Source organism: Nymphaea colorata, chromosome 2 (genome assembly GCF_008831285.2).
Source record: "Nymphaea colorata isolate Beijing-Zhang1983 chromosome 2, ASM883128v2, whole genome shotgun sequence".
Lineage (NCBI taxonomy): Eukaryota > Viridiplantae > Streptophyta > Magnoliopsida > Nymphaeales > Nymphaeaceae > Nymphaea > Nymphaea colorata.
The window spans coordinates 7414542-7426729 of NC_045139.1; the positions used below are offsets into that span (position 1 = coordinate 7414542).

Below are 12188 nucleotides of genomic sequence, written 5' to 3' on the forward strand. Positions count from 1 at the left end.
AATCGGTAGGGGCAAATCCATTCACACCATGGGTAAAGCCACAAAATAAGTGTGTGTATATCTATATTGATCTTCTTTTCAGGAATCTCATGATAGTGGCAGATCCAGAACGTTCTCGTGGAGGGGTATTGATCGTATTGATTCATCTTATTATTGTAATGGATTAGCCACATGTAGAGCTACACGACATTGGCTTGGGTCTGGTTTTGGTGCGCATTGCATATGGTTAGGCGGGAGTCCAGCATCATTATAATAAAACTTTTACAAAGATTTACGTAGGCTAAGGTAGGCACTTGCCCACACCAGCCCCATGGTAGCTCCACTATTGTCAGATGAAATCATTTATGTAGAAGAGTGGTGTTGCTCGTGTGTGTGGGGGACAACCACCACCTAGCAAGAGAGTTTAAGCTTACACCCAAACCTTTTCCCTTTTAAGACATTGGGTCTACTTTTGGTGTCTCTGGTGTCGCTCCTATTGTATTTGAACTTGCATATTAGTGATCCTCTTTTATAGCATAGAAGGTAGACGTCCTTGACAAGAAAGGTTGAAAGTGAGTGGATAGAGCCATCCGAACAGAGCTTAAAAGGGGAGTTTCATGGTATCAAAAAGTTTTGATGAAAAATCTCTCTGCATATAGTAGAAAGTTTTTTTTTCAACTGAAAAAAGAGAGAGATGCTCTTAGGGGCAACCAACATAGAAGAGTGGGCAAAATTTCTCCTTTTAAATGCTCTCCGAAAGAATAAGAAAAAATAAACAAAGGTTTTGTGATTTTCTGTTGGGTACGGGACTCTTGGTCCTTTAATTGCGTTCGGAGACCATTTCATTCATGCTCAACTTTTTGTCCCTAATGTACAAATTGGACCTTCAATGTCTGAATATCCCATACACATGGTCATCCACCGAATTTTTTCTCTTTTCCTTGTTGGTGTAACAGGGTTTGGCTTGCAAATTTACCTTACGGGCTACATGTTTGCTGAAGCACACGCTGAGGTTCACCTGTCCAGCTTCCTACCAACACATCACCTCTAAAAGCCCATTCTTACAAAGAAGTAGTTTGTTTAAAAAATTGATGCTGTGTATGTGTTGGGTGTGCATTAATATTCTCCGTTTGTATGACAAATTGTAATTGATGAAATGTTGTTGGTGCAGATACGTTGGAAAGTTCTCAAGGAGTCTGCATGTGGAATACAAACAACATGGGATTGACGTTCAATGTCAGGTAACCTCTACGCAGACAGACACACAGTAGCTTCAGCTTTTAGATTAAATAGTACTGCCTATGCATTTGCTGGGGTAGCCAGTTGATATATATATATATATATATATATATAAGAGATTATACTGAACTAGTATGATCAAAATTACCCTATTTGTTAGCTCTAGAGCTGATTTAAAAGTTTCACATATCGAAATATTTAACATTTTAATTTTTTTTTTTAGGTCGTAACTTTTTAACGTTTTCTGGCCAATTCACAACAAGTTTAGCTGAATCCATGAAACAACCAATTCAGTAAAATGGCAGCACTGCCAAACAAACTAATTTTTACGATACTTGTTTAAAAGTCATGCATATTCTTGACATTCTAGGTATGTAATTACGAAGACTAGTGAACATTTCTTTATCTCAATTTAGGCATAATTTTATTAAATGATAGTGGCAGCCTTTTTTTTAATGATTAAATATTAATATTTCCAAATTCCAAATTCCAAAATGCGTGAAAGAAATTCAACATATAAAAGATGGCAGAATCGAGGTGTGTTATAATTCTCACATAATTAAAATATCTTCGGAGAAAGAAAGAAAATAAGAAAAAACTAAGGAACCTATTAAAGAGAGAATCTCGTTTCTAGAATCGTAAAATTAAGTTGAGCTTTGTGTCATATTCAAGATCATAATCGTTATGAAATAAATAATAATATTAATACCCTTTATTTCTCATTAAAGGCGCCACTTGACAATTACTCATTGAAGGCTTACTTTTACTAATATCATATTTAAACTGATCGTAAATCCGATTCAGGTAAATAATGAGTACGACGACCTTTTATTTTTCTTATTAGATGCAAGCGTCACAAATATGGGTCCTACTTTTATCATCCTCTTATTTAAACTAAACTGAACAACTTAGGTTCATTTTTATATCAATTTTGGGTTCAATTCTAGAAAAGAAGGAGAAGAAGAAGAAAGGAACCCATTAAAGGAAGAATCTCATTTCTAGATTCAAAAAATGAACATAATAAGGTGGGAGACTGTCGAGAGGTTCTTACTGGTTAAGAGAGCCTGTCAAGAGACGGCATTCACAAGTATGCTTCTTGTCACTGGGGAGAATGAAAAGGCCATTGAAGAAGAAAAAGAAGGAGGAGGAGGCAACCCATTAAAGAGAGGATCTCACTTCTATATTAAAAAAAAGATGGCAAAATTTTCTGACAGCTACCAGGTATGGTTGAGTTTTTCTTCAGATCAGAAGAGGCCAATTAGTATGTTTTAAATAAATGTCAGGAGGGGCCCTGATGTTTACACTTACTTTAACATTTTTAGTTTTTTTTTTTAAATAAGATCGGTTCATAATGATATTAAATGATAGTTGTGACCAATTATGTATCTTTTTTAGACAGAATTTCACCAGACACTTTATAAAATTGCTAGAAAATCAGCAGTTGGTGTACATGAGAAAAGAGTGAGGCCTTTTAATTTCCAAGGAATATCAACCCACCATTTGGCCATAAGCCCGGTCGAAAAGGGGATCTATATATATATATATATATATATATATATATATATATATATATATATATATATATATATATATATATATATATATATATATATATATATATATATATATATATATATATATATATATATATATATATATATATATATATATAGAGAGAGAGAGAGAGAGAGAGAGAGAGAGAGCATTTTCATGAAAAAGCATTTGTAGTTTCCTCATAAAACCGAGGTCTCCTTCCTCAATGATTTGTTTTTCCAAGTAAATAACAGTACTGGATCTACTTATCAGGAGGATCCAGAAAATTGAGCAGGAGTAGTGGAGCATTTACAAGGTCACATGGGCACCTTTTCGCCTTAATTGCCATCATTTCCACCATGAAAGCTTGCCAGATCTGCCGTCGTTGATCGGCGATTACTTGTAGCCTGACAGCCCATGGTAGGTGGGACTTAAATAATTTAGGGTCAGAACCTGACGTGATCCAAAATTTCAACTCCCAGGCAGTTACGGAGATCGATCTGTAAAGATTTATATATATATATACATATATATATACCGTTTGTCATGCTTATGTATCTCGTTTTCTGGGCCTAAGGGATTAGAGACAATCGTATCTGTTAAACCATAGATAAGTTATTGTGGATTTCTATATAGTTGTGTTTGAATGGGCATTGCATGGTGCAGACATTTTTTCTTCCCAGATTGATTATCCAAGCAATCAAAGAGGCCCAATTAGTGAAATATAATGTTAAGCAAACAATTTTTAATAATTTCTTATTTTGGGTAGCATCAAGGATGTGCTGTATCCTGACTGCTTTAATGGTGTCAGTTACTGATCATGCACTTGGCACACCCTATTGTTAACTTTCACATTAAAAACTTGAAGTTGTTTCCGAATGACACTGCTCTCCCATGTGCAAAGTGGTTAGTTTCTCCAATAGCAAAAAAGAAGGAAAAGGAATTACCTTTTCTTATCAAATTTTCCTTTTTTTGTATGGTAATTCATCCATTAATGTTTCATTTCCTTTTTCCCTCTGCTTTTTCCAGTTTTTGTCTGCTAGGCTGGAGGAGTTGCTTGATGCAATCCAAGACATTGAACAACCATGGTCCAGGCAGGTTCATTTGCTTCTTCTTGAGTACAGATATTCATGAGTAGAACCATATTATAATCCAGATCCAACTCAAAATTCTACCAAAATTGTGGGCTCGAACATGATCCGACCACTTCCGGCATCAGATCCACAGAAATGAGGTCGAGTATGTAAGATTCTCTGCAGAACAAAGAAATATCCTGTCCTGTCCTATGTATAAAACCTAATCAAATTTCTGGTGCTGACCAGGAACCCGTGTTACGTGATCTGGGTCTGATTGCGATTCATCTGGGTGGAGCAAGGGCGGAGATAGGTCGGGTCTCCCTAGGGCGAGCTTACTCTTTCAAACCTTATTGCAAACTTAGGTGAACTTGAGTTTAGTTATATGGGGGCAGCCCCACAAAATCCCAATCAATTCTCTCATGGTCAAATTGAAAATTTGTTAACTGCTCCGTAGAAAAAAAAGATGGCACGCAATTCGTGTAACAGTGACTATTCGGCAGAGGGGTTTTAATACATTCATCAACTCAATGGTACTCAACTGTCAACTGTCAGGAGTTCTCATGACCCAATTAATGAGAAAGGAACGTAGCTGTGAGACTCACAGGATGCCGGGGATGAGGAAGCTTTCTAATTAGTTATGGGTGGTGGTTGCTCTTTAATGAGAACTTCGATCCATAAAAATCCATTCCTAAACAAATTTTATTTTGAAATTGAAATATTAACAAGGGGAATCTAATGGCAATCTTCTGGGGTTTAATTTGGATCCAAACTTTGTTCAAATATCTCATAATAGCCTCCAATTTTTTTTTGAGAAGTGCAAGAAAAAAGCATGTTTGTCTCTAAGGGTTTAGCATAGCTAGTCGGGTGGAAGCATGGTAAAAGACACATCTTCATATTTTGTTTTCATGGGCATTGGGTCCCTTGACCGTATAGAATGGACCATGGCCACAACTTAACCTTGAATCCATAACACATGGGAAGATGCAGAAACAAGGGGAGGGTCTTCGGCTCTCTTTTCCAAGAAGTGGGTCATAATCCTCTTGCTCACCCAAAAAGCATTAATAAAAATTTCTGGCCAGGACGTGGAGGGTGGGGCTTGTATTAAAAAAGAATTTTGTTAAGACATCTATGGCTTGCACTTGGAGTTGATCTGAACACGAGCTTAGTTTGGCCCCTTTGAATTGTGACGTTATATTTGAGTGTCCCGGATTTGGGAGATGGAAGTGGAGATGAAAGTGGAAGTCCAAGGCAAAGCGATAGAAATTGGTCATTGACAGTTTATTTAGAGAAGAAGATAAAGAATCGGTCAAAAAGGTTGTAAAATAACAAATGAATACAAAGCATAGTGATAGTATCTATATCCTTACCTTAGAGTAACATCTTCCAAATTCACGATGAATTACTAATTTCAAGCTCAGCCAGCAGCAATTTTTTCCTGTATTATGTGAAACTTTCGATAACATCCTGCCATTTGTGGCTAAGATTTACACGCGCATCTAGTAGCTAGCCTTCATGGGCTCCAATTATGCAAGTAGAACCAGGAGATGTGCCTTTCATCGGTTTCGTTTCCCATCCCATTTATTAACAAATTTGGATGCTCTTGCTTATTAATGAATGAAAATGAAATCCAACTACCAATTACTGCTTATTTTTTAAAAGAAGCTGCAGGTCACATGGAATGTTGGCTTTCTAAATCTTGCCACCTACTTCATCAAGCGCCGGAAATATTCAGAACTGCTGGTCAACGCAATTTAAAGCTAGCTAATTAAAGTGGCAGTACTATATAGCTTGACAGAGATACAGCTTATGTAAGAGAGAGCTCTTTCCTGGTTTCCTTCGGTGCTTTCTCGATTTCCTTCGAAGCCAACATGGTGTTCCAAACGTTTCTCCTCCTTTCCACAGTTCTCGGCCTTCTGCACATTTGCAGAGCTCTCATGGAAATTGCATGGTGGGTTTGGGCCTCATTTCTAAGGCCAATGAAAAATCTGAAGGAGTATGGGCCGTGGGCGATTGTGACGGGTCCTACTGATGGAATAGGGAAGGCAATCGCCTTTCGCTTGGCTCGCCACCATGGCCTCAACTTGGTTCTTGTGGGTCGCGACCCGTCCAAGCTACGCTCGGTTTCCAGTGAGATACTCAAGATGAACAAATCCATAGAAGTAAGGAGCATCGAGGTCGATCTAGCAGGCGACATTAACAAGGGAATGGAGAAGATCAGGGAAGGGATCGGTGGCTTGGATATTGGAATTTTGATCAACAACGCAGGCACTGGTTATCCATATTCGAGGTTTCTGCATGAGGCGGATGAAGAGTTGGTAGCGAGAATCATCAGAGTAAATGTGGAGTTCACCACTATGCTCACCCACCTCGTGCTCCCTGCGATGGTGAAGAAGAAGAAGGGAGCCATTGTAAACATAGGCTCTGCTTCAGGATCTTTTCTGCCTGCCAGTCCTCTCGCTACCATCTACTCAGCGACAAAAGCGTAAGCCTAATTCTTCTTCTTCCTTCACTTCAAATTCCATTAAGATTCACTGCCGCTCACGGTTATACTATGCCAAAGATGTTTTGTTTGTATCACTTTGAAAGGTATCAGGGGCCCAGGACCATTTGGCATAAACTGTAAATCTTGTAAATGGCGTTTGATAAGAAAAAACAGTGTTCTTGGACATATATATATATAGCTACGAAACAGTCTTTGGATTTTGGAAAGACATCCATGTATAATTACACTTTACACCATACATGGTTCATGGAACAAGTACCTAATATTTTTGAAACACAGTAATTATATGAACATGTATTCCAAAAAAAGTAATATTTTTCTTATTAAGCACCTTCTTAGAGATTTGATTTGCAGGGATATATATATGGTTTTAGCTAGGTTTTTATATTTTTTGGCACACCAAATTAATCTCACTGAATCCTGTTGCTAATTATGTAATTAATTATTTTGAATGTTTGTTATTGTTCTTTATGCTTATCAAATCAAGCATGTGCATACGTAGGCTCATATCCATATAATTGAAGCTTCATTTCTGTGGAGCAATTACTTCGACAATTTTTCCCCCTTATCACTGTATCCACCAAGTAATGCTTTAAAGCAATAAGCCCTAGGCACCAAAACTATGGGGATTTAAATCGGTAGAGGCAAATCCATTCACACCATGTGTAAAGCCACAAAATAAGTGTGTGTATATCTATATTGATCTTGTTTTCAGGAATCTCGTGACAGTGGCAGATCCATAAAGTTCTAGGGGAGGGTTATTGATCGTATTGATTCATCCTATTATTGTAACGGAGTAGCCACATGTAGAGCTATAGGACATTGGCTTGGGTCTGGGTTTGGTGTGCACTGCATATGGTTAGGCGTGAGTCCAGCATCATTATAATAAAACTTTTACAAAGATTTGCATAGGCTAAGGTAGGCACTTGCCCACACCAGCTCTATGGTAGCTCCGCTATTGTCCCATGAAATCATTTATGAGGAAGAGTGGTGTTGCTTTGGGTGAGTGGGGGACAACCACCACTTAGCGAGAGAGTTTAAACTCACACACAAGTATTTTCCCTTTTAAGACATTGGGTCTACTTTTGGTGTCTCGCCTATTGTATTTGTATATTAATGATCCTCTTTTATATTACAGAGGGTATACACCCTTGACAAGAAATGTTTAAAGTGAGTGGATAGAACGCAAATAACGAGGAAGGTAAAAAAAAGACAGTCTGACACAGGAATCCATTAGAATTAATGAGAGACATAAACAAAGAGGGGGAGAGAATGCTTTTAAGATTGCTTAAATTTGTGATAGGGAAATTTAACGATACTTCCTATATATGTAGTACTTGGTTGGATTGTTTGTCTTCCTTGCATTTGGAGAACTCATTTTATAGCAAAACAAAATTGATTATATATTTCTCTCTCTTTGAAATTTATGAGGGCCAGATTTGAGGCTGGAGGGTCCAACGTTATACGGAATCCACGTTATATCCATGGTTCTAGCAAAATAACAAATTTGGGAATTACGAACTTAAAATTCTCAATATCTCTCAACTCCGAAGGTAAGAATTGCAAATTTACAATGTAAATTGTTGCAGCCTTTAGAAATAAAAAAAACTGAAACTTTGGAATATAAGACTCCTATATATTAAATCACCTTGAATCTTAATCCAGTGCCCCATTAGTTAAGATAGTGAGCATCAACTAAGATAAAGAATTGATTTGTGACTATAAACTCAAATTCTTTCTTTTCCATTCAATTCCTTTTCATCCATTCTTTCCCTCCATCCAAACAGACCTTAAAGGGGATGTTTGATGGTATCAAAAAGTTTTGATGAAAAATCTCTCTGCATATAGTAGAAAGGCTTTTTTTTCAACGGAAAAGAAGAGAGAGATGCTCTTAGGGGCAACCAACATACAAGAGTCGGCAAAATTTCTCCTTTTCTAGTTAAATGCGCTCCAAAAGAATAAGAAAATTAAATCAAAGGTTTTCTGTGTTTTTCTTTTGGGTAAGAGACTCCTTGTCCTTTAATTGAGTTCGGAGACCATTTCATTCGTGCTCAAATTTTGTCCCTGATGTCCAAATCGGACCTCCAATTTCTGAATATCCCATACACATGGCCACCCACCGATTTTTTTTCTGTTTTCTTGTTGGGGTTTGGCTTGCAAATTTACCTTACCGGTTACAAGTTTGCTGAAGCACACGCTGAAGTTCATCTGTCCAGCTTCCTACTAACACATCACCTCTAAAGCCCATTCTTACAAAGATGTTGTTTGTTTAAAAATTCGATGCTGTGTATGTGTTGGGTGTGCATTAATATTCTTCGTTTGTATGACGAATTGTAATTGATGAAATGTTGTTGGTGCAGATACGTTGGAAAGTTCTCAAGGAGTCTGCATGTGGAATACAAACAACATGGGATTGACGTTCAATGTCAGGTAACCTCTACGCAGACAGACACACAGTAGCTTCAGCTTTTAGATTAATTAGTACTGCCTATGCATTTGCTGGGGTAGCCAGTTGATATATATATAAAGAGTGAGAGAGAGAGAAATTGGTAGAAACCAGACAGTTAGAGGTCAGGGATTAAAACTAGACGCTTTAATTTGGGATATTTAAAATGTTCTTTTGGCAATCTAACCTTATTTATTTGAACTTTAGAACATGTTGATGGAAAACCTATATTAAAGTTGATCATTTGTTAAACTGTAATAGTGTTTTTACAATAAGAAGGAAATGAATGGCCCACATGGCATGAAGATATTGATAATAAAAAATATATATATTTCTCATAAAAAGAACAAAACATGTTTTATGTCAAAATAGTGTATATAAATATATTAAGATGTTTATATTCTGTTTAAAATAATTTTTTAACCAAAAATTAAAGGGTCAAGTTTTTATCTCTGACCTAAGTATTTGGTTTCTACCGATTTCTCTCTCTCTCTCTCTCTCTCTCTCTCTCTCTCTCTATATATATATATATATATATATATATATATATATATATATATATATATATATATATATATATATATATATATATATATATATGTGTGTGTGTTACTTTGGTCACCTGATGGTTTTTTCTTTTAAATTGTGTGCCAGTAGGACCCATTGCGAATGTGTATCTCATTGCTAAAAAATTGGCCGCAGATGCAAATGCACCTTTTGTGATGGTTTTTGACGAGACTATATATATATATATATATATATATATATATATATATATATATATATATATTATATATATATATATATATATATAACGTTGTCCTTAGGTGAGTCGACAAAAGTATCCGGCACAAAGCATGGTCTGAAGCAATCTAGATCTTACACTTGCGAGATCTGAAGCAATCTAGATCTTATAACTAACAGAGTTCTAATCGTGGGGGAAACTTTGGGTTTGTTCATTTTTCTCCACATGATCTAAGAAAATGGTCTGGATCTTAAATTTACGGTTCTTAAAATTTTGCTGATTGGCAGAACCATGAATCTAAGGTACGTAGGTTTTGCAGTGAGTCTGATGAAAGCTAGTTATATGTGTCCAAAATGTCGGTCGGCTGCTTAATTAATTTTGTGTATATAAGATCTGATTGTCATGAAGAGGAGGATTATTTTGTGTTCAATCAATTTGGTTGTAGGCTCCCTTTTACGTGGCAACCAACCTGACAAAGATGGAGCCTTCCTTCTTCACTCCTTCAGCAGACGGCTACGCAGATTGGTGCATGAGTTGGATAGGGCAGGAGGCAGTGTGCACGCCCTATTGGACCCATTCCATACGCTGGTTTGCCGTACGGCTACTGCCGGATGTACTGCTAGAATGGTTGGCTCTTCGCCATTTCCTTCTTAAGAGACAGAAGGGCATCATGTATGAGCACTCAAAGCACTTATAAGAGAGAGCATCATGATTTGACCCACTCTCGTACTGGGCTCGGGTTCTTGGTCCATCAGATCCCAACAGCCATCTTGTAGTTTTGATTCTAGCATCAAAAAGACTGAACAATTTATAAGTCTTTCAATGTTCTTACAGTTTTAGATATGAGACTAAACTTTTGAGGTAACACCAAAAAAATATATATGGTTTCACTCACATGTGAAAAATATTAAAATGAATACAATAATAACCTTGCATCTGCAGTTCACCAATTTTCAAATGTGGTTTCAATTTATCACTCCCTAGCAAAAACATGTAAGTAGTCTTTTCACAAAATAGACTTTACCAATGTGATGGTCATGACACCAAAAGCCCCTCCTAAGATAAGTCTCTTAAGGTCATGTGTTGCAAGTGTTTTTGACCCTCATATATTTGCAGCACAAAGAGGTGGTCTTGAACACTCAGAGAGAGAGAGAGAGAGAGAAGTCAACCCCAGAAGAGGGACATCTCCCACTTATTTGTTTATTACAACAACATTTCTAGCACTAGTACTGGCACAAGAAAGAAATTACCGCAGTGACGAACTAAAACCGCGTTCTAGCATCTCCAAAAAAAGCAGGATTCACCTTCACCATTAACCCAAAAAAATGGTTAAATCGATTCATATAAAATAAAATAAAATAAAAAATCAAAGAACTCTTGGCATCGAAGGAAGTATTTTTTCCTTGATGCTGAAAAAGGAACCAAAGATACCATCCAACCGGCTTCCATTGTCAAAACTTTCCGGTCACGAGTAATGGTCACGAGTAATGAATTTGACAGTCATGTACACAGCTCATCTCATCAGATGTCTCAACAGTGGGTTCCCAAACATTAAGAGATCCTTCACCTCCTGCATATTTTCCCTTGCTTGAACCTGCTATTGCAATCTATGATCCGTGCATTGCAATTGAAGAATTACGTTAGTAAGGATACATTGGTCATGCTGTGGTTAGGCAAGAAATCTAAGATCAATGTAAAGGTGTAGCTAAAATGCGCAAAAAATCAAGTCCAATAGCTACAAAGGAAGAACAGAAGAAGAAGAAGACGCTGGGGAGAGAGGAAAGGGTGTGTGTGTGTGTGTATATATATATATTTGAAAGAAGATTGCAGACCTCATAGTCCTTAATAGAAGCCATTGGCTTTATAGTCGTGGATCTGAGAAAGAAGTTGGCACGTGATCTTGCAAAATCAGCAATAGCACTATGATTAAGCGGCCCTGCTTTGGTCGCCTTGAAAAATGGAACAGTTCCCGGTGGACACAGGTCGATCCTTCCCAACTTGTCACTACCCAATTCATGGGATTCGTTTTTTGCTGCTATTGTCCCTCGGGGCAAGAATTTTGCTCTTGACTGCAGCCACATTTAACACACAGACATAGAGATACTTTTAGACGCTTTTGTTTCATAAAGATGGGCAGTCTTAGATGTTGTTGTGGCATATTTTCATGATAAAACTGCTTTTATTTTACATAAATCAAGGTGCAGGGTGCAGGTGAGAGACTTTCTAAAAAAAGGTGCATTTTAAAGGTAAAATTATACTCGACATACATATAACAAGGTACATGTGTAATTGAATTAGTGTATCAGATCAAAGTTGAACTGGGTTTCTTTCTCTGCAAGCATTTCAAAACTTGGTGACAAAAACTGAAACAGAAGAGAATATTGATGACCCAATCAAAGGATAGAAGGAGAAAAGCAATCTTTTGAAACTAAGGCAGTAAAGTTTTTCTTTCTCAAATCCCTATTAGAATAATATTAAATGTTTCTTAGTCAGAAATTTAAAATAGAAAAAGGAAAGAAAGAAAGCATACCAGTGCATTTTTTCTAATGAGAGTGTCTCTCATGGCAGGCTGACTGTAAAAGTCCACACAATCGATAATGTCCCCATTATCCAACTGAAAATTAGGAGAAGCCATTAGATACAGGGACGTAGTGTTGGAAAATGTAA

At 37.0% G+C, this 12188-nt stretch overlaps 1 protein-coding gene across 1 annotated transcript; it reads left to right on the forward strand.

Moving 5' to 3' along the window:
- The first annotated feature begins 5622 nt into the window (after positions 1-5622).
- On the forward strand, positions 5623-10362 carry LOC116247031 (very-long-chain 3-oxoacyl-CoA reductase 1-like). The gene is made up of 3 exons (XM_031618976.2): positions 5623-6309; positions 8691-8760; positions 9967-10362. The coding sequence occupies exons 1-3, from the start codon at positions 5696-5698 to the stop codon at positions 10216-10218; spliced, it is 936 nt and encodes a 311-aa protein (XP_031474836.1). The 5' UTR covers positions 5623-5695; the 3' UTR covers positions 10219-10362.
- The last annotated feature ends 1826 nt before the right edge of the window (positions 10363-12188 follow it).

Excerpts from the sequence above, each read along its gene's own strand:
- LOC116247031 (XM_031618976.2), top strand. The coding sequence starts at position 5,696 with ATGGTGTTCCAAACGTTTCTCCTCCTTTCCACAGTTCTCGGCCTTCTG. Across the intron at positions 6,310-8,690 it reads ATCTACTCAGCGACAAAAGC|ATACGTTGGAAAGTTCTCAA; the intron begins GTAAGCCTAATT and ends TTGTTGGTGCAG. Across the intron at positions 8,761-9,966 it reads GGATTGACGTTCAATGTCAG|GCTCCCTTTTACGTGGCAAC; the intron begins GTAACCTCTACG and ends ATTTGGTTGTAG.